The sequence below is a fragment of the Coccomyxa subellipsoidea genome (assembly GCF_000258705.1).
Source record: "Coccomyxa subellipsoidea C-169, whole genome shotgun sequence".
NCBI lineage: Eukaryota > Viridiplantae > Chlorophyta > Trebouxiophyceae > Coccomyxaceae > Coccomyxa > Coccomyxa subellipsoidea.
In genome coordinates this window covers 26,312-52,317 of record NW_005178035.1, presented here as the reverse complement: position 1 = coordinate 52,317, position 26,006 = coordinate 26,312, and the positions used below count along the sequence as shown (strand labels likewise).

The 26,006-nt window shown below is 53.0% G+C and overlaps 3 protein-coding genes across 3 annotated transcripts; 1 reads left to right on the top strand and 2 right to left on the bottom strand.

Annotated features, from left to right (window-relative positions):
* Positions 1-1,554: 1,554 nt before the first annotated feature.
* On the bottom strand, positions 1,555-8,262 carry COCSUDRAFT_29034 (ArsAB family transporter: arsenite; the record flags this gene model as incomplete). Its single annotated transcript, XM_005647434.1, has 7 exons — positions 1,555-1,857; positions 2,148-2,242; positions 2,507-2,665; positions 6,555-6,785; positions 7,178-7,303; positions 7,643-7,765; positions 8,098-8,262. The coding sequence occupies 7 exons, from the start codon at positions 8,260-8,262 to the stop codon at positions 1,752-1,754; spliced, it is 1,005 nt and encodes a 334-aa protein (XP_005647491.1). The 3' UTR covers positions 1,555-1,751.
* Positions 8,263-14,661: 6,399 nt separating this feature from the next.
* Positions 14,662-22,919, top strand: COCSUDRAFT_41958 (hypothetical protein; the record flags this gene model as incomplete). The annotated part of the gene is made up of 16 exons (XM_005647433.1): positions 14,662-14,862; positions 15,150-15,293; positions 15,554-15,670; positions 15,968-16,186; positions 16,559-16,642; positions 16,879-16,974; positions 17,377-17,600; positions 18,284-18,365; positions 18,667-18,783; positions 19,131-19,316; positions 19,640-19,804; positions 20,108-20,222; positions 20,498-20,547; positions 21,150-21,287; positions 21,888-22,012; positions 22,727-22,919. The coding sequence occupies 16 exons, from the start codon at positions 14,662-14,664 to the stop codon at positions 22,917-22,919; spliced, it is 2,256 nt and encodes a 751-aa protein (XP_005647490.1).
* Positions 22,920-23,927: 1,008 nt separating this feature from the next.
* Positions 23,928-25,843, bottom strand: COCSUDRAFT_63342 (hypothetical protein; the record flags this gene model as incomplete). Its single annotated transcript, XM_005647432.1, has 5 exons — positions 23,928-23,975; positions 24,213-24,366; positions 25,010-25,128; positions 25,392-25,492; positions 25,714-25,843. The coding sequence occupies 5 exons, from the start codon at positions 25,841-25,843 to the stop codon at positions 23,928-23,930; spliced, it is 552 nt and encodes a 183-aa protein (XP_005647489.1).
* Between the last annotated feature and the right edge of the window lie 163 nt (positions 25,844-26,006).

The window sequence follows — 26,006 nt, the reverse complement described above, 5'->3', positions numbered from 1 at the left end:
CTAGTAAGAAACTCGGGACATCATCCCCTGATACTCGAAACGTGCATGCAGAGCAAAGATTTGCATTGCACCCAACACGATATGCCAGACCTGCGAGCGTGCATAACTTTTTTTTGCAGACCACATGCAAAGCAGTGCCCCTGGGAGGCTTTATCCAGGCGGGGTTCAGATCGTCCAACATCACACTTGTCAGTTGGGTCAGGTTTTGCAGGTCGAGATGTTTTGCACACATGGGCTCGGAGCCACATGTATGGCATTCACTTTCCCACTCGTGCGCCAGTGCAAGAGTGCGCAGATTGCGCATCGTCTGCAGCGCAGGCATCATTTGAGCAAAGGCTTTCACATTACTTATCGTTGAAGGTGCAGCAAGTTCTGCAGTTTCGACGGCAGCAATCCCAGGAAATACACATCAAAGCTTAGAAAAAGGTAGGTTGCAAACTTGGCTGAGGAGCTTGACTAAAAACACACTGGAGCATACATCAGAATGCGAGGAGCTGTTGGAGATGCATATGTCCAGGCTTGAAAGCTTGCTGAAAACGCTTGGGTCCTCAAACACGATTCCCATAAAGTTTTCCATGGCGGCTTCGCTGAGACATGTCATGCGCAGTACCCGCAAATGCTGCATCCTCTTGACGAAGCACTCAACGCCTGCAGTGCGCCTCACTGAATTTATTGACCAAATCAAGCATATATGCGGCTGCGATTGGTAGAGCGTTGCTAATTTCATTCTCACCACTGCACCCAGTTCTCTGGTTAATGGGTCTTTGGTAAGAGTGCATCACCTCTGGCGCAAATCCCATTCCCAGTCGGAAAGCACATGGTAGACAGCTGCAGATTCCAGGTGGTTTCGCAGATCCCTGATACTTGGGTCCACTCTTTCTCGTTCAGATGCCGAGCAACATTCTGCCACACTTCGTCTGGAATGTACAGGCCAGATTGCACCTGCATACACCAGGCACAGACCGTTCCGGACTTCCGTTCTCGGTATAATGGACAGTAATTCAGCTAGAGCGTCCTGGGAGTACCTGAAGGTGATGCCCGTAATGGCACTGCAAAAGGACATAAGCATTGACCATATTAGGTGAATAATAATTTTATTAGGTTGTCCCTGTGACGAAGAGGTGGATTTCGTGCCATGGAGTTGTTGCTGTTTTCGAATGACGAGGATGATGCATCGATGCTCGAAGAAGCCGTCAGTACCGAAGAATCACGAAGTTTTTCTTGCCCTCAATTCTCAAAGACGAATTTCAGAAGTCCTTGTCGACAAAACTAAAAGGTCTGACTGACGACCGACCTCGTCCTGGGCGGCCCTCGCCTTGTTTATGGACGTGATGCAGATTTGCTTTGGCCTTCGTTCAATCTTAGGATTCCTCTAAGTAAAACACCACCAATGGCCACACAAATGCCCATGGGTGCGGATCAACCAAGGACTGCGTTGTAAGGCGACCTGACCATCAGGGGTCACGTGACTGCACATGCGCAACTTCAAAGGGATGCGGATTCAGGGACTAGTGTGAACCTGATGCGCTGAATTTCTTAATTAATTTATAAATTGCAAAGAATTGTGAGGTTACAACAAAGAACCACAGTGGAGCCCTCATCATCATCGCCACAGAGCGTAGCGCACTGAGAAGTGTCATGGGATTTCATCTTTAAGCATGCATGCAGGACCAAGCTTGATCTCAAGACAGAACCCACTGCTCGTTCCCTGCTCATTCTCGCACAATCACATAAGCAATTGAAGCCGGCTGTCAGTGCTCCTGCGGGGAGTCCCAGACGCGGCTGCCAAAGTACTGCAGCGCAGGAACGCCCCTGACCTCCAGGTCAAACAGGGGCGCCTCAATTATGTCCAGCTCACTGCACATGCACACAGGCACAGCTTGACTCATATATTTCAGTAAGCTAATCGTTTGCAGTTCTCGGATACAAATTTGCTGATGCTGCTCAGCCCCAACAAACCATGAGTTGTCTTCTTTCTGAAAGCACTGAAAGCAAGACCTAGCAGCCTTGTATTGACGGTGCTCAGCTTCAGGCACAAGTGCATCTGTGAAAAAGGAAGTCTCAAGCCTGCTCTTGCCAAAGACATGCACCCGCGTAACAAATACGCAATGGTGGCAGACATTTTTTATATTTTAAGAATGACTCACCCCAGGCCCGGATCTTCGCGCAGTTTCTGCAGCGCCCTCTGCTGCTCGCGCCTCCGCGTTGCCATGAACTGCTCCGTCGCGTTCTCATTCAGCACCTGCACACAGTCGACCCTCTCAGTCATGCCAACGTGACAAGGACCCTGCAACAAAAAATATTTGTGCAAATTGAAGCAAGCATCACACGCTAAGCTCTCCAAGACTTGCGGCAGCCTGTGACATGCAATCAGGTGTATTAGGCAGCTTTTTGCCTGCCTGCCAGGAATGTCATCAAGTCAATTGAGAAGTGCGCAAAATGACGAGTAGATGCTATTGATAAGCTTGTCTGGCCAGTTGGGCCTCTCACTGAAGCAGGAGAGCACCTGGTTGATGAGGATAGATTTGACTGGGACGGACTCTGAGCGCAGGGCTTTGGCGAGGCGGCCGCTCTCCGCAACGGCCATGACTGTCGGAATAGTCACGATGACAAACTCAGTTGTCTCCGGGTTGCGGAACAGAGCGCGCGCGTCCTCCATGCGCGCCTGAACAGGCGCACGCTTCTACTCATCTGCTGGGCTGCATTAATCATGTTATTGATTGATGTCTCGGCCAAGGAAGATGCACCGGTGCGGCCTAATGGCTGGATAGGACTTGCATGAGCCATACGCAACAGATCCCTTCTCCTGGTATGCTTGCTAGATCCTGGGAAGGCCAACTCAGAACCAAAAGGCTCCCAATGCAATGTAGTTGGCACCTTCGCAGCACAATTGAAGATACAGGGGCTGCCGGGACAAAGTGTGAAAGCCATGCTTCAGGCAGGCAACTCAAGTACAAAATGGGCTTGTAAAAAGGGGAGCAACAGTGAGCTGTGAGGGCAGTCAAGAAGGAGGCATTGCCTGGAGGCGCTCCATTTTTTCCACGGCGCTGTCCTGCTGCTTCTTGGCGCCAAAAAGGCCCTTGACCGAGTCGGCCATGTTCACCAGCTTCTGCCGAAGCCGCACTATCTTGCCTGCAATCAGGTGTACCCTTGTCATGCATGCAACTCACCTCTCTCAGAAAGCGCAGCACATCATGTGAATGCAAATTGATGTCGTGTGAACGATGTTGCAAGAGCACACGAGGGTTGGCAATAAGAAACACACATCTCCTTTACCAAGCACAGCAATCCATGCAGCTTCCTACCCGCAGCTCACAAAAGTCACCTTATAAGAGCAGGAACCTCTATTGCTGATATTCTTCTGTTGAAATCACCCACTCATCACACCCCCCAGTGAGCAGCTTCTAAGGATTACATGACTGGGGACATGCAAAGAATCCCGCGCACCGAGAGATGCGTCGAGGAAGTCTGGGAGGGTGAGCAGGCGGAGGGTGTGCCCCGTGGGGGCGGTGTCGAAGATGATGCGGCTGAAATGAGCGTAGTCGGGGCTCTTGGTGAATGCAACCACCTTGCTGATGGCCACCGCCTCATCCACCCCCGGAGGCAGCGTGTCCAGCAGCTCGCCTGCAGGGAAAATGATAATTTGTGAAAAGCAAGTACTTGCATTGAAACTGGCATGTTAATTTATACATGTAACCCCACGAAATGCGGAACGAATCTCTGACACTAGTTTGATTAGCCTCTGCTTCATGGGGTGCGTGCAACCACATCACAGAGAGCAATGGCGAAGCCAACTTATGGTGCTCGAAAAATCCACTCCAAGCCACGGAAGTACAGCATGATACTTTTGGACAGGATGATTTTCATCCAGTAATGCATTTGAGCTTTCTGCCCTACCTGCGCTACCTCACCAGTAGTCTGCAACGTGTCAGGCAATTAGGCGACAAAAGACGGAGCAATATCTGAAGAAAAGGAGGCAGGGGCGCACTGAGTCGCAGGTCCCTGAGCTGGTCTGCGACGGCGCCCAGGCCCAGGCCGCTCAGGAAGTCATCCACCTGTCAAGCCATCAAGGGTTGACAAACCATCAGGAGAGAGGGCGTACGCAGCTATCATTGTGTTTGTTTTCAAGCGCTTGGCAGCTGTGGAATGTAAGTGAAGTGAATAGCGCTTACAGCAAGACTCTGGTCTCAAGGAGGTGCCATCTTGTCTGATGTGGTAAATACCACGTAGAATCTTCAGCCCTGCTCTTAGTTGAAGCCTTCTCTTCAATGTTTGTATTGGAATGTCTGGAGTTACCTGCTTTGCGCCATCGCCCTCTTTGCCGATGGCGCGGATTTCCTCGGCAGCAGCCGCCACGTCGATCTCCATGCCCCACAGCGGGAGGTCCGTCCCCTCCACCACCACCGGTCGCCCCCCGCTCACATCCTGCCACATGCGCACAAGATTGTTTTAAATTGAAGGCATGCCTAGTTCTCATCTGGCATGAAACAACACAGTCACGGGGCCTAAGAATGGCCAGATTGCATTGTCTCAACAGGCGACATTCTGAATACTTGTCATCCTGGTTTCGGCATGTAAGGGAGCTTACAGACAGTGAGTGAACGGGGCTCCACTGAGTTCGGTGAGGATGGAAGGCCACTCTTGCGCACGCTTTGCCAGACAAGTGCTTTTGCAAGCAGGAAAGCATAGCCCCACAACCTCTCTCTTAGAGCCATTCTCTATGCATTCAAATCCTGCATGCATTGTTCAGGGTGCGCGAGAGATGGTCGCACCTGGTCGAGGGAGTCAGAGAGGGAGTGGGCGGGGTCAGTGGAGACTACTAGAGTGGGGTGGCCGGCGGCTGCCAGCTGGACTGCCAGGCTGGCGGCGCTGCTCGTCTTGCCCACGCCACCCTTGCCGCCCAGCATAAAGTACTTGCGCCCCTCCCCTGCATCCAGATTGGAAAAATTTGTTGAAAACCACCCGGTAAGTGCGATACACAAAGATAATTTACTCACGATCCTTTCCTGAATTCCAGACCATCGGAGATAAGAGTGAAAGTACGCCGTGATTGCGACACACGCAATTGTTGTGGGTCTGTCCACAGGGAGCCACACCGCAACGGGCTCTTGACAAGTGAAATAAAATTCAAACAGGCTTGCAGCAGACCCTTGAAGACCAGCAGTGGTCTTTTAAGGGTCTACTGCAAACCCACTGCCGGTCTTCGAGACGTACAGTACACACCTGTTTACTCAGACCGTGCATGTGGGCGATAATTCTTCAGACCAGAGCTTGAGAACACTGGCATTTTAAAGCCAAATATGGGCAAATACCTTGCATGCAGGCGTCAACGCGTATGGTGTAATACAGCAGAAAATAGACAGCAATGCAATGTTGGCGGTAGGGTCTCAACGCAATTTATAATCTTCCAGGCAATGCCGAACACAAGAAAGAGCCGATTCCCAATCCAGAATATAACGCAACAAGCCACATTTCTGGTAAATGCGACAGAATGCCGCCAGCAGACTGCGACTAAGCTCACCTTGAGCGTAGTCATCGATGGCGTCGCGCCACACCATGCCGCCAAAGTAGGTGAGGGCGGGCAGGCCCCGCACTTCATAATCCACCAGCGGCGCCCTGAGCTGGCGCAGGTCGCTGAGCTGGCTGTCATTAGTAATCATGTCCAGCGATTTGGCCTGGTCCTTCAGCCGCAGCCGCACAAACGCATCCCCCATGCCCTCCGACACAATCTGCACAAGGGTAATTGATTCAGTACTAGCATTCCATTGAACAAACACACAGTCAAGAAAAACATCTGTACTCCTTCCCCAAGCTTAGATTGCAGGGAGAGACTGAAGCAAGGGAATGAAGGAAACAGCTCAAGAGGAAAACTTGACATTCTCCACAGATCTTCTTTTGTGGTAAAGAACACGAATTTTTTTAGGAAGGCTTCGCATTAATGGACGATTCACAGCGTTTCTCATGCATTCAAGAATAGGGTTCAGCACAAAGTAATTTGGCAGAAGAGACCATATGATAGCTTACCACAGGATACCACCATAGTTATGACGAATAAAATGCTCATGTGCAATGTAAATCGCATGTGTGGCTGACCTGATTGACAACGATCTTGGAGCAGGGAATGCGCTCCTTCCGCAGCGCTTTTATCAGTCGCGCTGACTCATTAATCCCCAGCATGGTTGGGATGGTGGCGATGACAAACTCTGTCTGGCCCTCGTTCCTGAACAGGTCCCTCACCAGGATCACGCTGTCCTGCACAGAGACCCAGGCTTAAAAGTCAGATTAAGGGCCTCGCACCTGCATGCTGCAGGCCTGTGTACCTGCAAGTCACAGCAACTCGCCAGTTGCATGCTTATGTTTTGGTGATGCCAAATCAGGCAGCTTGCTCCTCCAATTTTTATGCGTGGACAGTGTATCTCCGGCCATTCTATTTGCAACCAGAGGCGTCTGTCCACTGCAAAGCTCCAAAGCTGCAAAGCCCCCTGGCTACCTCCAGGCAGATGCCCAGAAAATAAAGAAGACTAGATTTAAAAAATGTAGGATTGACAACTCACTCGGAGCGCCTCGAGCTTCTGGATGGCCACGTCCTGGTTGGTCACCCCAAAGATGCCGCGCACGGCGTCACCCGCGGCCGTCAGCTTCTTGCGCAGGCGGATCAGCTTCCCGAGCGCCGCCTCCACAAAATCCGGCACCGTGAGCAGCCGCAGCGTGTGCCCGGTCGGCGCCGTGTCAAAGACAATGCGGCTGAAGCGCGCATACTCCTCGCCTCTCACGAACTCCACCACCTAGCCAGGCGGAATGGCAAGCGATGTTTGATCAGTAGCTTGCTAAAAAAAGATTCGCAAATTTGCGATCTTGTCAAGCGCTGCAGGATGTGTGGGCTTTTGTTGGAAGGCCTTGCAATGCCTTGCAATATCTGTGATGGATTTGAGGATCACTGTGCATGTTGTGCCTGCGTGCTGCAGGCTTTGAGCCTGTGAAGGGCCCAGACAAGAGATGCACAAGCACAAGCGGACAGTTCCAGTAGCAGCTGCAAACACATCCAGATGCACTTGCACGAGGGTAACTATCCAGCCGTGTGAAAGCTCTAGCTGCATGCCATTACATTTTGGACAGCGCAGTTATTCTGACATCAGTCCTGATGCATAGGTGGAAATATGACCGAAAATTTGTACACCTTGGCGATGGCGACTGCTTCGTCCAGTCCAGGTGGCGGGGTGTCCAGCAGCTCGCCCAGTTTGAGGTCGGCCAGCTGCTCAGACAGCATCCCCAACCCCATGCCGCTCATGAAATCCTTCGTGCCCTGCAAATGCGATCCCCACCTCAACAAGGCAAAGACCCACGCTGCTGATTGCTACTATTGCAACTGTGGCAAAAACTACAGCATTACTATTACACGATGTTTTGGGCAAGAGACAAGGTGCATATGCACACAAGCTGCAGGTAAAGGTTGCCAAAATCACACCCCTTGACGAACTCATCAGATCCAAGCAAGACCCAATCAACCCTGGGCACGGTGCTTGCTATTTTGACCGGCCTCCCCTAAGTTGATACAGAGAAAAAGTCTCTTTGCAGGCTGTGCCGTGTCTGCGTGCATGCTCCAAACCTGACGGAAATGCTAAATTGAAAAATTGGGTCCTACCTTCCCATCGTCCCTGGCGTTGAAGGCCTTGAAGTCCTCCTTGGCTCGGTCTGGGTCTATTTCCAGCCCCCATAACGGCAGCGCTGTTCCCTCCACAGGCACTGGCTTGCCGCCGCTCACATCCTGCAAACCACAGAGCAGTGGTTCTCCATATCATCAGGTCAAGTCAGGGCAAGCTCTATGCATGGCTCTTTTCAGCAGCATTGGAGCCCCTGGTAAAAGCCATGTCAATTGCTGCTTTGGGCATACACATGATAAGACGAAGTTAGAAGGTCATTCTGCGCCTGACAACAGCCAGGGGCCAATGGCGGCCTTGTTCTGCCCAAATTTTCCCAGGCACAGAGATATCTGCCCATGTCCTCTCAGCTTGTGAGCACCCAAAGAAGCAGCATGGCCAGCAAAACACATTCCATTGGCCGTCGAGCACAGGCTAAGAAGGGCAGGGGATATCAGACCTGCGCAAGGGAGTCTGACAGGGAGTGTGCAGGGTCTGTCGACACGACGAGTGTGTTGTGGCCGTCAGCTGCAAACTGTACTGCCAGCGAGGCGGCCAGGCTGGTCTTGCCCACGCCGCCCTTGCCGCTGACCATTACATATTTGCGCTCCCTCCCTGCTGACATCTCCTGGAAGGGCGTCGATGTGGAGGCCTCCTGCGCTGAGGCCACCCTGGCCGCCTGCAGAGAGGAAAGGAGTTCATTCTGTCTGTAGCAGCTCTGGTTAGGCCCTCGGTGCTGTCCTTCTGCATTGTGGTCGTCCCATTGCATTTGAGAGCCACAAGCTCACATCGGCTGAGCAGAAATATTCCACTACTGAAGAAAAGTTCCTGGAAGTCGGCAGGCTCAGCGCATGACAGCATTCAAGCTTTGTGGCAGGTGCTCAGTGCAATCACAGGCCATTGGATGCCTTGGCAGGGCATTCCAGGTACACAAAGGTGATGCAGTGATCAAGGTGGCGAAGAGGCATACCATCGCCTGTGGGTCCTGCTGTCCCCATGAAGGTGAGGATGTTGCACTGCAGCTCGGTTTCTGAGCCCTGAGACGGTTTTGACATTTACCACCCTGCAGATGACGTCGCATTCGTGACCAATTGCTTTATGTATTGTTGAAGTTTCACTGTCAGCGGGACTCTCGCTGAGTTTTCAGTGCAGAAATACACTTGTAACCAGCACATGACGAATTCAATTAATAAGGGCAACAAAGATCTTCACCCGAGAAGCATTTGGTGTAGCAATGTCTAGCAAGGGCAGCCTCTGCAGGCGTCTTGGTGTTGATCGTGGGAAGCGATCGGCTTTTCGAAGTAAGCTGCTGCATGATCCCAGCGCATGGGAATAATCCAGCAGCTGAGCTCCGCCATAAGATCTCATATGTGACATATCACAAAGATCCATCTTCTCAATGCTTTCTTTGTCACAGGAGGCGTTTACTTACAATCTATTCAGACTAGTGGCACCAGCATTTGTCGTGGTACTCTACTCGACAGTGAATTTAGACGTGACAAAAATGCAACAAATAAAGATGAGAATTGAATCAATGGAAGAGTGCACGGATGGAAATGCACGCTGTCTGCCTGAGATGACGAGGATAATGATGACATCATCAGCACGTGTCACTTTCCCAGATTCTTGTTCAACCGTAACCAACATGCCCGCATTCTCATCCATGGGAAGAAAAGCTTATGCTAAACAGGTAGAAAAGCTTAGTCCTACTCATTGTATTTCAAGCGGACATGCCACACCCAGCGCATGCACATCACACATATCATATCATAGCATCACGCATCGTGATGATATCAGATGAAAAGAATCCTATTCATTTTCGAATATCTGTACATGCACCAGTCCTACAGCTGGTAGCTGGTCACAGGCTGGACCACAAAACGGCTGACGCTGTCCAGAAACCAGGTCAGGGGCAGTTGCTGCACCGCGCTCCCTCCACCTGCTGAGCCTTCCTGCAGCCGGTCCTTGTCCCACAGAACGACTGACTTGCATGCTGCGTCGCCAGAAGAGGCGCTCGGTAGCTTCCGGGCAGGCGGCCTTGTCAGCAGCTTCGCCCCGGCCGCGCGCAGCAGGGCTGTGACTTCCTCCTTGTTGGAGAAGGTGCCAGACAGGAACACCTGCGCCACGATCCCAGACTGTAAACCACAAGACAACCCATCCCATGCAAAGAGGGAAGCATTTGCATGCTATCACATCCCTCGCATTTTGGCATTGGCCTACAGCATGGCCAGTTGGTGGCAAAGCTTGACGATTTCAAATACCACCTTGGTTTAACTTCTGTGGAAAGCATTGAAATCTTATCAGGGTGCCGGTGGACATGTGATTTAACTGCTGCAAGGCAGATCAGGGGCCCTGTTCATGTTATTGGTAGGTGCTAACAGAGACTTAAATTGCATCGCACAGCAGCTTGAGGGAAAGGGGATCACCTCCCATCCGCGCAGTAGCTTCTCGCTCTTCTGCATGCGGCCCAGGATGGGGCCCTCCAGGTTGCCGTTGGAGTCACCCTTCACTTCATGTGAGTCCTCGGGCACGGGGTTGCCGGCTGCCGTGCAGGCCGCCACCCAGGAGTCGCCCACAATCCAGGTGCCGTGCAGGATGCCCATCATGTACTTGAGAGTGCGCCTGCTCGCATGCACAGCATCCTGTGAGCCTCATTAGGTCAAAGGAGTTTAACCGGGCTCTGGCATGCAGAGTCATGGTCTACAATTGTCTGATTTGCATGCCGATGATTGGAGCAGATAAATTTGGCAGTACAGCTATGGCACTCACCTCACAACGATTCCTACAGTCTGTCAAATGCGTAGCTACTCAGGAAAAAGCACGTGTAAACGTGTGACATGGGGTGCAGCATGTCCAGAGACGCACTTGGCGGTCTCCTTTTCGTCCAGGTGGCAGATGACGTGGGTGACGCCGGGCTGCCAGGTGGCGGCCACGCGCGCGCCGGAGGCGGCCGCGAAGTTGTGCAGCGCCTTTCGCTGCGGCCCCTCCAACCCCGACGGCAGCAGCACCCAGCTCTGCCGGCCGCCCCGCCACCGCGCCGACTCCTGTGCCGGCGCCGCTTTCCCGCCGCCTGCCGAGCCTGCTGTCAGACGATGGTTACTGAAAACGGCATGCAATCTATGATTAATTGTCTCTTGCACTGCTGTTTACGTACGAATCTACGCAAACAAAATTTCCTTCTGAAGGCCCATGCTTGTTAAAGACCTTGAAATGAGACCGGCGCTTGTTATTGTTCTTTGCACTGCCGCGTAGCGACAAGTAAACCCCTTGGGAGTAATATTTGAGGAAGCACCCTTTACCAGCCTCATTTCCATGCTGCCAGACCGCAGGCAGATGCTTCAGTGCAGGATTCAGATCTGTGAGATCTCTAGGTGGCATAAGCTTTGAGCAATTGTTGAAGCCCACGTTCAGCCTCCCAGAACTGTCATGCGTTATCTTCCCAGAGCTTACCTGGCCGCTGCCTGCCTACACTGACTGACCGCTGCTGCCCGCTGCCCGGCCTGGCGGGCTCTCTGGGTGCCAGCTCAGCATCGCCCTCAGCAGAACCTCCCGCGCCAGCCTCAGAAGCTGTGCCAGAAGCAGCGGCCAGCCGGGAGGCGCCAGGTTTGGCGCGCGCAGAGGAAACGCTGTCACTGCGTGGCCCTGGTGACTTGCTGCGCAGCCTGCTGACTGAGCCGCCAGCTGGCAGGGACCTGCATCAGCAATTTTCTTTGGCGCATGCTCTTGTTTGGTGTCAGTATTATTATTCCCGCTGCTGTTCCTGCCGGGAGGTAGAGTGCGTCTGCAGACAAGCTGCAGGTAGGTTGCCAATTGTCCTTACCTTGCTGGACATGCCGGAGTCAAGCATAATTCAACGAGCCCGGGGCACAGTGCTGAGAGTCTAATCTATCCCCCGCCGGCCAGGACTTGTTTTGGGGGACCGAACATTGCACATGATGTGAGAGAAGCTCGCACCTGCGAGGCGGCGCAGTCTTGTGGTGGGATCTGCGGCTGGGCTTCTGTGGCGGCGCCGATGCAGGAGTGCGCGCAGCAGCCGCTCTTCTGGGCTCTGGTTGCAATTGACCATCTCCAGCAGAGCAAGCTTCTGGCGAGCATAACGCCTCATATCAGCAGCCAGTAGAACTGTACATAGATCTTCTGATCATGTGGTGAACGTCATGCCAGAATCTACATGATCAATATGACAGAAAGCAGAGGCAGCATGCAGGATTGGTGCCAAAGAGTGATGTTCTCACCAGGAAGAGCGCTGCCATTGCTGCTGTCTCGTGCAGTGGGGGCCGGCCTGGCTTCGTCGCACATTTCACAGCATGGAGCAGCACTGGCGTTTTCAAAGGTGCACGCAGGGCAGGGCCACGGCTGCAGCCTGGAGGGTATCCTCCTGCGCTCGGCCGTGCCTGGCAGTGCAGAGCAGTCCTCCCTCCCAGATGACCTCGCCTCTGCTGCCATCCGTGGTCTTCCCTCGGTTGACGTGGGATTTTCTGCGTGGCGTGCTGCACTGTTCTGGCCCTTTGCCTGCCTGCTGTGTGCCGTCCTGGTCTGCTGAGGCGTCTCTGCAGCAGCTGCGCGCTGTGCGGTAGCCGCTCTGCTGCGACAGGGCTTTTCCTCAGGCCGTGATTCTTCTGCTGTGGCTTCCCCTGAGCACTTAGCAGCGCCCCGCAGCTTCCTGGAAGCCGGCAGCTTGCTGACACCGGCTTCCTTCAACGCCGCCGCTGCTGGGTGCCAACCTGCGGCCCTGTGCGAGGCTGCCTTGCCGGACTGCAGAGCTTTTGCTTCAACATCCGCTCCATGGGACGCTGTTTCCATGCTAATGTCAGCGTCCTCAGCAGCTGGCGCGGCGACAGGTGGCGCAGCGTCCTGTGGGAGGGAATTCGCTGCGATCTGCTGCCACGTGTCATCGCTGACAACACCGCTGACGTCAGCGCCGGCGGTGGCCGCCAGCTGCGGGTCGGAGGCCCGCCTCTTGCACCGCTCCGGAGCGGCCGTGCCACCACCGCGCGCTGATTCGGGAGTCTTCCGCTTCTGCCGTGTGAAGGTGTGCATTAGCTTGCCGCCCTCCGGGGTGGCCTCCTTCCTTCTTGCATCCTCCACTCCCCCCTCGGAAGCGCCGGTGCTGCGCAGGCCTCGTGCTAATAAATCTTGAGGGTCTGTAGCACCGGGCTTGGCGCGCAGAGCGTGAACGTGCGCAGCAGCTGCGGTGGAAGGTATCTCAGCCGTGACCCGCTCGGTGGGTTCGGCTGTTTGCGCGCGCATGCGGGAGCTTCTTGGCTGATACAGCTCCTCCGGCTCAGGGCACTGTGTCTCCGCCACAATCATGTCGAGGCTGTCGATGGGCTCCAGCTGCCCTGCATGTCAGCCAAGCAACACGATAATGTCACTTTGCTCAGGCTCTCTGCAAGCTTGGGATGGCAAGGTATGCCTCAGGCAAAACCGGAAGCCGCAAGGTCTGACACAGAACAATGAGCAGATCATGTGTGAAAGTCTAGACTTGTATTAATGGAAGAGGATGGGCCCACCTTGAGGGCGATCCACAGCATCATTTCCAGGCGTTTGGTCCTTTTGGTTGTCATCCTCGTCAGCTGCATCATCTGCTGCTGCGTCCTCCTCGTCCAGCATGGCTGCAGGCAGTTGGGTGCAGAACAACTGCTCTCCTGTGCAGCACAGACATCCAGGTTTTGAGTGCTTGAACAGCTTTGCAGGAGCAGAATACTGCAGGACATGATATTTACAAAAGCCAGCGATCAAGTACCAACCTGTGCAAGCCTCCAACTGCCGATACAGCTGCGCCAGTCTATCCATCCGCTCATCCCTGTGGAACAGACAAAAATAATGGGTGCATTAGGGGCCGAAACATTAAGAAGATCCGCTCTCGCTCATGCACGATCTTCAGAAACTGGCCATCAGTGAGTCGCTGAGCAGCATGTTGAAACGATGAAGACAGGCATATGTGGATCAACTCACGGGATAATGTCTCTGCGGCGAGCTGTTTTGTTGCAGATGGGGCACTGTGATCGGGTACACAACGTTTCTCGGATACAGCTCCTGCTCCAGCCAAGTAATAGTCAGATTGTGATAAATGAAAATTCTCAAGGCAACCTTCGTTATTCTGTGCAGGCAGCACTATCAATTATTGCGAAATATTGTCTGTTGCTGAGCGATAATTGACGTTCGGCAGGATCAGGCACGTACTGGCAGAAGTAGTGGCAGCACTGCAAGCGCGCAGTGGGAGGCTTCAACAAACTCAGGCTGCACCAGAATCATCATCAGATCAGATAATGGTCGTATGCATGAACTCTTGAACAATCAGACGCAAAGAAGGCTGTAGACTTGTGAAGCCACGTGTGTCAATGCCATAGGATGTTGTTTTCAGCAGGGATTAGCGGCGCACCAGACTGGGCACGTGAGTTCTTTTCCCAACGGAAACAAAATCTCTTTCGTGAGTCCAAGACTCATTGCGGCACACAAAACGCAGCCTTGCCTGAGACACCACCAGGTCAGACTTCCTAAAAGAAGCTGGTCACCAGCTGCTGGTGTGAAGCAACTCCAAATCATGTGATCTTAAAAGGAGGCAAATAACCCTCATCGCAGATTCAACAGTTATTAGCCTATGAAATCAAACGGGTGCCAATGCAATCCTGCAATTGAATTGTATTCCCAAGAGAAAGCTCTCTGGCTGTGTTTGGACAGTTCGAACGTGAAACGGTCCCCCCGGGAAATCGGGCCCGATCGGGCCCCCCAGCCAATTCTCTGGTGGGGCTTTGTGGAGCCTGGATAAAGTTGTTGTTTCACGGAGGAGCCGCAGTGTGCGATCTGAGGGTGTCCAGGCTGAAGTGATTGGGATATTACTGGCATCATGAGCAAAAGTCGTTGAGACAAAGTCTCAGAAGTCAAGCATTGATCTATTCATTAACTAGGCGATCCAAACAGAAGCTAGGCTGTTTACTCTGCGCCACTGATCGCCCGATCGCTGGCATATATTCAGGGTAATTTATACAAAGGGGTTTCAGTTTTGCGATCAGGGGGCAACATGGAAGCAAAGTTGTCCATTCAGCCTCATGGGTCTAGTGGGAGTACTATCTGTCGTCCTTTCAGAGCAAAACTTGTACGCCATAGCTGCTTTGCCAAACGGGAAAAGTATTCTACTATAATCAGCGCTTCATCTTCCGGAAAGTGCGGACCAGCGGCAACCCACAAAGCCTTGGCAACAACGCTGGTGGCCACCTGTCTGGTGAGTTGTGCTTGTTGCTGCTTGCATAGCCTTATTCTCCCCCTTTCTGTGAGGTACCCTCACACTTGCTTGCATATGTCTTGGCAACCTTCTTGAGTCCGCATTTATGTTGATTTGGCTGCATTGACAGCTGCATTCCTGCTGCCTGAGGCTCTCTTTTCGTCGAGGGTGCCATTTGCGTTTTAGCCATGCCAGCGTTTCTACATAAATAACTTTAAAGGAGCATTTTCAGCTTGTGACTTGGCTTGCGCAATACTGGCCCTGCATGTCTTGGCTGCTGCGCGCAGGCATGGAATGCTGGGCATGCCTGGGCAGTGACCAGCGTGACAGGGGAGCAGTCGCAGCGCTACCGCGAGGAGCTGGAGCAGCTCATCAAGGCGCGAATGAAGCCTGGCGAGCGCGCTCTGCCATCCCTCACATCCTCCCCCAAGGTATTGCATCCCCATTCCTGCATGCAACCCCACCCAATCCTTCTGTGCCGTGTAGCAAGGATTTAGTAGAGTTTTGGGAGAATCTACTCTTCAACCTTCATGTACACGAACGCTGGAAAGATTTACTTCTGCTTACTTTTGTTTGATCCTCCGGTTCCACAGGTTACTAGGTCTTTTACAGCCCACACAGTGAGTCACATTTACAGAGTGATTACTGTGATACCAGTGAGTGCCACACCATACCCCGCATGCACGCGCAGGTGCAGGAGCTGCGGTCAAAGCTGGTGCAGGCTGAGTCAGCTGCGGTGGGAGGGAACGCACGCAGCGAGGCGGAGGCGGCAGAGATCGCGCAGCTGCGGCGGCAGCTGGAGGAGTCGGTGCGCAGCGAGGAACGCCTGCGCAGACAGCTCCTCGAGGTACATCGCCGTGCCCTGTGCTACTGCCGTGTCTCTTAGCAGGTCTACCAGCTCTTATGATGGGCAAATTTGCATTACCAAAGTGTGATGTGAGCATCACACCTGTCATTCGGAGCCTACTGAAAGTCCGCCTCAGAAGTTCCATACCAGAATTTGTTATTCCCCAGAGCAGGTTTGCTAATCTAATTCCAGGACAGATGCCCGACTTGTTTGTTACCAAAATATATTTGTGTAATACCACTTGCGTGGCTGATGCAGGAAAGCGCGCGGCAGGCCCCAGAGACAGCAACACCGCCGCCAAAGGCAGCCGCAGCAGTGCCCTCGGCCGCGCCAGCGCCCAGCACAACACAAGGCAGCACCGCACCAGTCAACCATGCAGCTCCAATGACTAAGAAGGCCGAGCCTGCCGCGGCAGGACTGTCGACTAAAGGCGCATCGCCCGCTCCCAAAGAGGAGGCATCCGGCTTCTCGCTGCTGGTGCGATCTTAAGGAAACATGAGCAATGCAAGCCAAAACAGGGGCAAGGGGGAGGAGGGACCATATTGGCATGAAATTCGAAGGGAGGCCGGTGTTCAGGTCTCTCGCATGCCAGCAGATTTGGAGTTTGGCCGGCTAGACACACCGCAGCTCAAGTTGCTAGTGTCTATTGTGGCTCCGGAACACTGGAGAAAACTTTCCCTGGCCGTTCCTCCAGTCATACAATACGGGACATTAAATATACTACACGTTTACGTCATGGCAGCACAGTGTGCACCGATGATTACGCTGAGATGTACCATTTAATCTTGTGCGCAGAATGGGGTGGGGATAGTAGCTGCGGGGGGACTGGGAGGACTGCTGTACCTGCAGAAAGGTGAGCAGGGGCGGCTGGAGGCCGAGCAGGAGGCGCAGCGAGCCCAGCAGCGCGCAGAAGTGGACGGCCTCAGCTCCCAGGTACATCCCTATTTTCCCTTGAAGTGGTTTATGTATTTTACTCTTTGAGCTACAAAATCTAGCTCTTAAGCTGCCGCGCATCTTCCTTGGTGCTGAGCGACTTTCCAACCACAGGCGGCTCTCTGCCACTGCCTTTTTTTAGGCGCAGCTGGAAAGTGCATGATGTGGTTTGAGAGGCAGCTTAGAAGTGCAACAAATTGTGAAGCAGCTGTTGATTGGTTGGAGCTGGTTCACAGGTGAGCCAGGCGAGGGAGGCCGTGTCGCGTGAGCAGCGGCTGAAGGAGCAGCTGCGGGAGCAATTGGCCGCTGCCGCCATCGACTCCAAGCGCCAGGTGGGACATCACACATCTCTCAAACTTGCAGATGATGGAGTACTTGCCAATTTTAACAACCCTTAACATTGCCTATGACATCCCACGTGTTACCATCTTTTAGTCAATCCTTGCAGCGGTGCTCTGTGAAGTCCATGTGACAATAGCGACAATTGTAATGCCTTCAACTCGCCTGCAAGGTGCACTCACCGATACGAATGAAGTGAGTGCGGAAATGTTACCCCAAGCAGACCTAGTCAGGGGTTGAGGGGCTCTTCAACCCATGCAGAAGTGACCTCCATTCTCTTATGACGCTCTGGGTATCCATTCACTGCAGAGGTGGAGGTGTTAGCAGTTGTAATGGCATCGAGACGAACACAACCTGCAAACAAATGATGTGACGCTGTTGATCGCCCCGAGCAGGTCCAGCTGGAGGCTGAGGCGCGTACAGCGGTGGAGGCGGAGAGGGCGCTGGTGCAGAGGGCGCTAGAGGCCGAGCGGCGAACGGCCGAGGCCGCGCGCGCCGAGGCGGCGGCTGCGGCGGAGGCGGCCGCAGCCGAGCGCGCCGCCAAATTTGCGGCAGACTCCGAGGCGCGCGAGCTGGCCCGGGAACTCGCCGAGCTGGAGACCGCTCTCGAGCGCCAGCGGTGCGCTTCACACCAATCGGTTGATTTTGTGTGTGTAGGGTGCAACATTGGAGACATTCTGTTGTAGAGTGGGTGAACATTCTGTTGTTGTGTGATTCAAAATGTAACCATACAACAAGAGGTGCTTGCTCAGCCTGCAACAGATTGCACTCGCCATGACGATGTTCAGTGAATCTCAAGAACTTTCAGATAATCGGCCTAACATGTCCAGAGCTTGCGATGGCGTTCTGCTCCTTTCGTCACCTGAGGGAGGCCACTTGCTGCCCTGTGGTTTGAGATGCAACTGTGCAATATCGAGTTGCTTGCTCAGCTGGCAACAGAGCGTGATCACCTGTGGGTTTTGAAATTTAATTCTATGTTGCGTGCACTGTATTTATGCCTCCCCTCTTATGGGTTTGATGACCGGCTTTTGTTGTCCACTCAGAGCAAGCCTTCTGCTGCTGTGTGGTTCACAATGCAACCACGCAGCACGAGTTGCTTGCTCAGCGTGCAACAGACAACGGCCATCAGCGCCATCTTAAGACAAGGTCCTGCGGATATGGTCACACTGTGATACCCACTCTGTACTACCCAGTCGGATTACTGCTCGTGCTATCCTGCTGCGACATTGCTTTCAAAAAGGTACAAAAAGGCTCGCATAGTGGGCGGTGTATGAATAGTGTGTGCTGGGGAATTGCGCACAGGGAATTTGCGGCACGCGTGGGGGCTGACGCGCACAAGGCGCAGGCAGACCTGCAGGCGGCGCAGCAGCAGAAGGGCAAGATGGTCATCACCAACACCAAGCTCTCCCAGGCAAGTTCTTGAAGTGCACAGTCAACATTACTGCTGGCTTACGAGACGCACAAATACAAACAGCAGATACACTCAAATCCAGCCCTCGAGCACAGCACCGCCTATGCTGGTTGTGCCCACTATGTTGTCAGCAGGCTGGGCAATGCTGGTCTCAGGAACATGCTGACAATTCACAATACTTGCACAGGTGTTGCTCAACATACCCGATTTTTTCAGACTGGAGGTCATGGAATGGATAGTAATGATAACGGTGACTGATTTACTGTCTGCGCAGGCATTGGAGAAGGAGGAGGCTGAGCGCAAGGCAGCACTGGCTGAGGTGGCCCGGCTGGAGGCGCAGGTGGCCGCCGCCAGCAAGGAGAGCGCCGACGCCTCCAGGACCCTGGAATCGGTGGGCACTCATTGTGAATTATAAAACTTCATAGCAGAATTCTACTAAGCTCCTTTTGAGCGACGAAAAGTCTGTGCATACTCAGTGCAGGACGTCACTGCAGAAAGTTGCATCTTGAGACGTAGGCCTCAGGATGCTGGATGATGCTGAAAGGAATGGCACATTCATTGACTTCCACCCTTTGGGAAGTTCTCTGAGGTTGTTTTGTCCTCCTCAGTCTCACGTTTCTCATTCCAGCAAGCACACAAGAACGATGCGGCTTGCCGGGAGTGCACCGACTTGCATGCAGAATGCCTGGTATATAGGCCTGATACTCAAGCCCTCTAAATGAAGCAAATTGATTGCAGGTGGGCAAGCAGAACCTGGACATGCGACGTGCGATGACGATAATGAAGGAGCAGGCGGCCGAGATGGCGCTCAAGGCGCAGGCGGCCGCAACGGCGGCGGCTGCCGTGCGCGCTGAAGCCGACGAGAAGCTGTCGGCGGCCAACGACGCGCTGGCGAACGAGCGCGCCAAGATCGTGGCGCTGCAGGTTTTCAGCAAGTTCCACATCGGCTAGGGCTGCCGCGAGTTGGTGTGTCTTGGCTGTAGGTCGATGTCAACACATGCTGGCACATGTAGGGGCAGGTGTCAGGGTGGCAGATCTTCTGCGTCGACGTGAGTGTGAGTTCCCCAAGATGGATCACGGCCTGACCTTCAGCTGCTTTGCAAAGCAGCTTTGTCCTTTTATTAGTGTTGGAATGCAGAGGCTGCACCCAAAGGAGGTGGCTGCTCGCTGAGATCTTTGAGGTTGGTCCTAGAGATCTGGGGCCCTAATGTCACCAACTTTTGCTGATGTAAGCGATTGTACCGCAGGGCGAGCTGGCGACGACGAGCGCTGAGCTGGCGCGCGCGTCCGGCGAGGCGGAGAAGCTGCGCGGGCAGCTGACCGCCAGCGTGGCGGAGACGCAGCAGCTGCGCTCAAACCTGGCCAAGCTGTCCGAGGAGACCGCCGTCGTCGAACGCAAGCTGGCAGCCGAGGTGCATACTCCCTTAATATACAGAAGGATCTAGAGACTGCGATGCGTAGCGCAATTGACTTCAGCATCGACTGTCCTGCTTCTGGCAGGCGCTGTCATTTGCGAACGGCGGCTTTGTCTGTCCACTTGTACTCTTAAAACCCTTAGGCTACTGACATTCTGAAAGACATCAATCCACGTCACCTGCCATGCATGGCCGGCAAAAGGTGCCTTTGAGCAAGGTGCCGTGATGTCTGCAGCTGTTCAGTGCTGAGAAGATTTGATCCTGAGTTATGGTGATCAGAAGCTACAACTTGGGCTGCAGGTGTCAAACAACAAGGTGTCCCAGGCTGAGAATGCCAGCCTCCGCAGCGAGCTGGGAGGACTACGCAGCCAGCTCAGCGAAGCATCCAAGCAGCTCGAGGCCGAGCGCAAATCCAGTGCGAGCCTGCACCTCCGTTGCTTCACCTGTGCTGCCATAAGCATTGCTCCTTCTTGGTCCAATCTGTGCTGTAGGATATGCAGTAACTAGGGTGTTTTGACTTTAGACATGCAGGCAGGCTGGAACTGTATACTGCATCTTCTTCCTTCGTGGTTAGAGGAGTTCCTATGATTTGAGGGGTAACTAGACGTCTGTTGAAAAATGATATTACCCTGATAGCGTGTGTTTGAAGATATTGTGAATGGCGAAGTGAGGTGTTGGTTGCGCGAGCAGGCGGTGAGCTGGAGGCGCAGGTTGCGCAGCTGAAGCGCGAGTATTCCCTCGTGGGCGACCAGCTGGAAAGCGAGCAGACGCGCATCATGCAGGCACGGCCCCTAACACAGCCCCTAACTTCCCTGCTCTCCCCAGCTGACTTCATCTTATATTTATAGAAGACCTCCGAAAGGGAGATTAAATGCGCATTTTTTAACAATCACAGGACTGAGGCACAGCAGCGTATCACGCTTCAGCCTCCTCAAATTGCGATCCATGTGACAGAAATGCATAAGGCTGGCCTGTTCAGTTGACGGGACCTGCTCATGCCTTGCCCTCCTGCGTTACTCTTCGGCACCAGCATGCTAGCGCTGCTGTGGGTGCCAGGTTGCTCGGTTCAACATTGGACTGCATATCTGGACCTTGTGCCCCTCGTCCCCATGTGTGTTCCTGTGTTAAAGTGCATACTTGGAGCCTACAGGTCTGGTGCCGAGGCTACATTTTCTCTGAGCTGTGACCAACGTCTTGCTGGGAGATAGCAGTATGGTGCCGATACTCTCTGAGCTGCACCTGTGACGTTGGATTATGGGGTAAACCCCGGCGAGGAAATACCAAGAGGCTGAGAAAGTCGCAATGCTGATTGGCCGCAAGATTCAATCGGTGCATGTCGCAGGTGGAGGGAGAGGCAAAAAGCCTGAAGAAGATGACAGAGGCGTTGGAGGGGCGCACCCAGACGCTGACGGACCAGCTGGCCAAGCAGCGCGCAGATTACGCGCAGAAGCTGTTCGAGGCGCAGCAAGAGGTCAACCAGGTGCGCTTGAACAAGTTGCTATTTGTTGTGCTGTGGTCCCTTCACACCCTGTGTTGAGTGCATTGCTTGATAGGAATGCCGGGCATATCCCAGGAAAAGCATGCATTTCTTTGGAGATCCATGCCTCAGTCAGTGAGCAGCTGCTCCGCTTCCAAGGCACCTTGTGTCCATGTCAAAAGCTGTGTCCCTCCTTGATCTACCAGACAAGTAGCATAGCTGTAGGTGGTGCCACTTTTTTACCACAGTGCAATGGTGAGCCAGGTGGCTCAGGGGTGCCATAAGGTGCTTATGTTGGTGACTGCAGCCCTCACATGCAGGCTTGAAATTGGGCACATGACAAGCATCAAGTGTGATCAATGTGCATTGAGAACCGCCACACCCGTGCTTTCATAAGCCCCTGAAGTCAGGTGTAAGATACTTGGCATGCAGGGGAATAAGATGATCGATCGTCAATAGAAACTACTGGAAATACGTTGGTTGCACGTCAATTACAGTTGTTCAAAAGCCTCTCAAGTCAGGTGCAACATGGTGAATGGAGGGACAGGATGCATGAATCGATCATTTTTGGGGGTGGCTTTAATGTATTGGTGATATCCGCAGGTGAAGAATGAGGCAAGTGAGGAGCGTGCGGGGCGTGAGGACGCCACGTCAGCGGTGATGAAGATGCAGACCATCATACAGGCCGTACGCGACGAAATGGTTGAGGCACAGCTGGCCGCCGACGAGTGAGCGCCCTATTTTCTGTTCGTAAAATTTGGAAATGTATTCAAACACAGGGCTGGGATTGCAGGGTTGATTAACACACAGTGTGAGCGGCCCCTTGCTTCTAGAGCCACAATCAAAGTCTGGGCTGGAGTTGCAGGGTTCTTTTGGCACATGGATGTGCGATCACCCTGTCCCACTGGGAAATGCATTCCAATTCGCGTCTGGAACTACAAGATAATGTGGCATGCTGTGTGTCCCCCAGTGGGCTTTTGGCTGAAGGCATTTGGCTGGGATTTTGAAATAGCTTTCTTTGTGCTATGCTGGGGAAATTGGCACCCCTCGTTCCAATGCCTGAGCGTGAGCCCCCAGTGAGACGAGGTTGCTCATCTCCCTGGCGACTTGAATCTAGGCAGTGCGACGAGGACGCTCGTTTGCCCAGCATATGGACAGCCTTTAGAACATACTTCAGAGGTGCAAAAGTATTACATGTTCAATACGGTGGACCCGTGAGACTGCTAGGAGAAGCGTTTGACTTAAAGCGCACACTGCATTTGTGCGCTTGCTCCTTGCTGCTTGTCTGAACAAAGCCTTAAACGCTGCAGCTTCTGAGCTCTACATAAAGGGTGTGAGGTTGGAAACATCCATAGGCTTCACAAGGAACACAGAAGACTTGCAGCAGCAATTGCAACACAATATGTAAATCTGCTCATGTGTTTTTGTGTCGTGGCACGCAGGGCGCAGGAAGCATTAGAAGAGGAGCGGACGGCGCGCGTTGAGGCTGAGGCGTTGGCTGCGCGGCTGCGGTCGCAGCTGAGTGGGCTGCGGGAGGCGCAAAGCTCGCAGCAGGCCTCCGCGCAGCAGCGACTGGCCACACTGCAGGCGCACCTGGCTTCCCTCGCCTCACGCGTGGTGAGCGCTCGTGTTTGAATTTGAAAACAATAGCAATTTTTGGAGGGAAAATATACCCTTTTTAGATCCTGCAGGCCTTCCATCTGGTTAGCAGTTACCGTGTTGTCTCGCCATTAATGTATGTCTGCGTTGCACGACAATCAGTCTCCTGTGTCGGAAGAGCAACGGAGCTGATGGGATCTGGAGGTGGACGTTCTGTAAGGAGCAACATGTTGCTATTGGAATCTACTGTTTGTGACTTGGGAGACTGGTGGCATAGGATGGCGCCCGCCTTGTTCGAGGAAGTGTCTCTCTGTTTTTTTGTGTTGTCTTTAGCAAGGAATTGAGCGAGAGAGCAACTTTTGAATTGTAGCAATGAGTCTACTTAGTGCTGCGGGTCTTGTCCAATCAGCACATGGCTGTTCTGTTGCAGGACCCCACCACGGGAGCAGTGAGGCCGTCAGCCTTGGCAGAGATTGAAAGTCTGGAGGCGGCAGAAGATGATGCTGCAGAGGCGGATGCGGAGAGTGCTGCAGAGGAATCAAGTGTTGATGAAGAAGTTCTGCAAGGGACTGTTGTGAACTGAGAGGATTGTCAGATGAGAGTGAGGAGACTTTTATTATAAGCTGAGGCAAGTTGAGATGCTGCATCAATTGCATACATCCTGTGCAAGTACTATCACAATTTTTGTTCTTGAACCGCGTGATTTTTTTTTGCAGTGCAAACAGAAGTGCTGGAAGGTCTACATTGATTAATTTGGCAGTCAGTTAACTGACATGGATGTCTTGGAAATCAAAAGAATCTTGTGGGTAATTACATATTCTAGCTGTGCTTGCCCTATTCTCGACAGTTTTGTGAACAGCATAACTTGCAGCTCTCTGCAAGCCTCTTAGGGCGATGTCAGGAGCCCCGCCAGTCATGTCATAGATGACCTAGTGACATTCAGGGATTGACAAGAGTCAGAAATGAAACTTCTGCATCCAAATTCAAATACATGCGGTGTGTGGGAACTATCTCTGAACTCCTTCAGAAGACCTGTTGTCCCCATTAGCGCGTGTCCGTGTACAGGGCCTTCACAGGAAACTCATAGTACGCCTGCAAACAGCAGAGGGCTCAGTGCAACATTTGCAGTCCTGGAATTCACAGCACTCTCATCATTTCATAAATTAAATCACAAGCCATCTGCCCATGGTCAATCATGATAGGCTATGCTGCAACAGCAGGACCCTTGCTTGCGCCAGCTGTGTGGCATGCCACACCTGCAGTGAAACATAATAGCAGAAACTTCCAAGGTGAAAAGTCTTTGCCATTTGATTTCAGGACTGCGCGCACCCTGACAAACTCGAGCTTGGCCTTGTCGGGCTTGGTGCCCTTGACGGCGGCCCAGGCGTCCCACTTGGCCCGCCCTTCAAAGTCCAATCCACCCTTCTCCGTCCACATGGGACGCTCCGCTGTGTTCTCCCCATTCACGGCCACCATGTGCAGCCTGCATGTCAATGTATATGTAGTCACCTACGATGCTGTTGCGTTGCTGGCAGGCCAGAGGCCCCGGATATAGATTGGTAGTCATCCGGGGCAAGGAGTGCATGCATGTATATGATGAGTGAGTGATGGGCTGCAGACTTATGAAGGCCCCGCGGATGTGGCTGCAGACGCCCTGCGTGTATGCCCTCTGGCCTCTGGCTTTGGGTTTGCCGATCTGTAATAATAATAATGATAATAATAATATGTGAGCCAGGCCTTGCATGCCTCATATTTTACAGGCAGTAGGATTCCCCGCCTAAGGGTCAGACTGGCCTTAGGTTCCAGAGGGTTACATGTCAGCAATTTAAACTCTGGTTGGGGACATGGGCTGTCCTGCTCAAAGCTGCACAGACTTCTCAGACCCTTTCTAGCTGGGATGTAGAACAGTGCAGCAAAATGCCAGAGAGTGGCTTTGATGTTGCATGCATTGCAGATAAGATCGTGCGGCTGCCTTTTCGCTCACATGGTGCTCGCACTGCCTCGTGTGTCTTGCATTCCCCCTTGACGTGCTACCGTGATTTGAAAAGAACAACTTAACACAGTGCGCAGTGGGTCTGCAGCCACCATCACATGCAGAAATGCCATTGTGACGAGAGGTGGCTCACCCATAGAGGGTGTAGAAGTCGTCTGGCTTCACGGTGGCTCCTCCAGGCTTGGAGATGATCTTCCAGTTGAGCTTCTCGTACTTCTCAACCAGAGCTGCAAACTCACTGACATCGTAGGACTGCGCAACACACCGTGTTCAGCAAAATCCTTGTTCTTTGATGATGTTGCAAAATTTGCAATAGGAGAAGCTGTTGAGCATGGGCATGCGGGGAGGGTCTGACAACCCAGGGATTGCCCCTGGGATTGGGCTTATTTTTCTGACTTCAGGAACGTGCTTCTGGTTTGCCAAAGTTAAAGCGAGGTTTATGGGACAGATCATCAATCTCTGGGATTGCCCCGACAATTTGTGAAGCTGTTGAACACAGGCATGCAGGTGCGGACCTCCTTAGCGTGAGGTGACCTGTCAGCTGCGGACTTTGCAACAGCCGCTGCCTTCTTCGCCTCCTCATCTTTCAGCATCTTCTTCAGCTTTGTCCTTGCAGCTGCAGGGCACGAGATTGTTGCTGACAAGCGGCTATTGCTCTTCAAGGCCATATTAATATGTAATATTCCAATGGAGACTCCTTAGCTTCACAGTGCTTCAGCTAATATGAGATTGGAACTGCGGCGCTGCAGCATGCAGGGATGAGCTCTGTGAGTGTTAGTAAATGTTGGTCTACATTCAGAATTTGCGTGAAGCAGCCAAAGAATTTGCATCCCTTACCACGCAGTTTCTGGCGGTCCTCGCCAGGTGTGGCATCAAGAAAGGAAGCCTGTTCAATTGCTTCAGCGAGCGCTTCTGGGTCATTGCCAGCAGCGGCAATGCCTGCCAGAGCTGAATCTGCGTGCGGCATTGGAGCACAAGTATCTGGCGTTCCTGTCGTAGCAAACTTTTCGTTGAGGTCAGCGAAAGCATGCTGTCTCAGAGTTGCCTCCTGTCAGCAAGGTTAGTGTCAGAACACAGCTTCACCTCAACGCGAAGGGGTGGTCACTAAACTACTTGTTGGAAATTCCTCT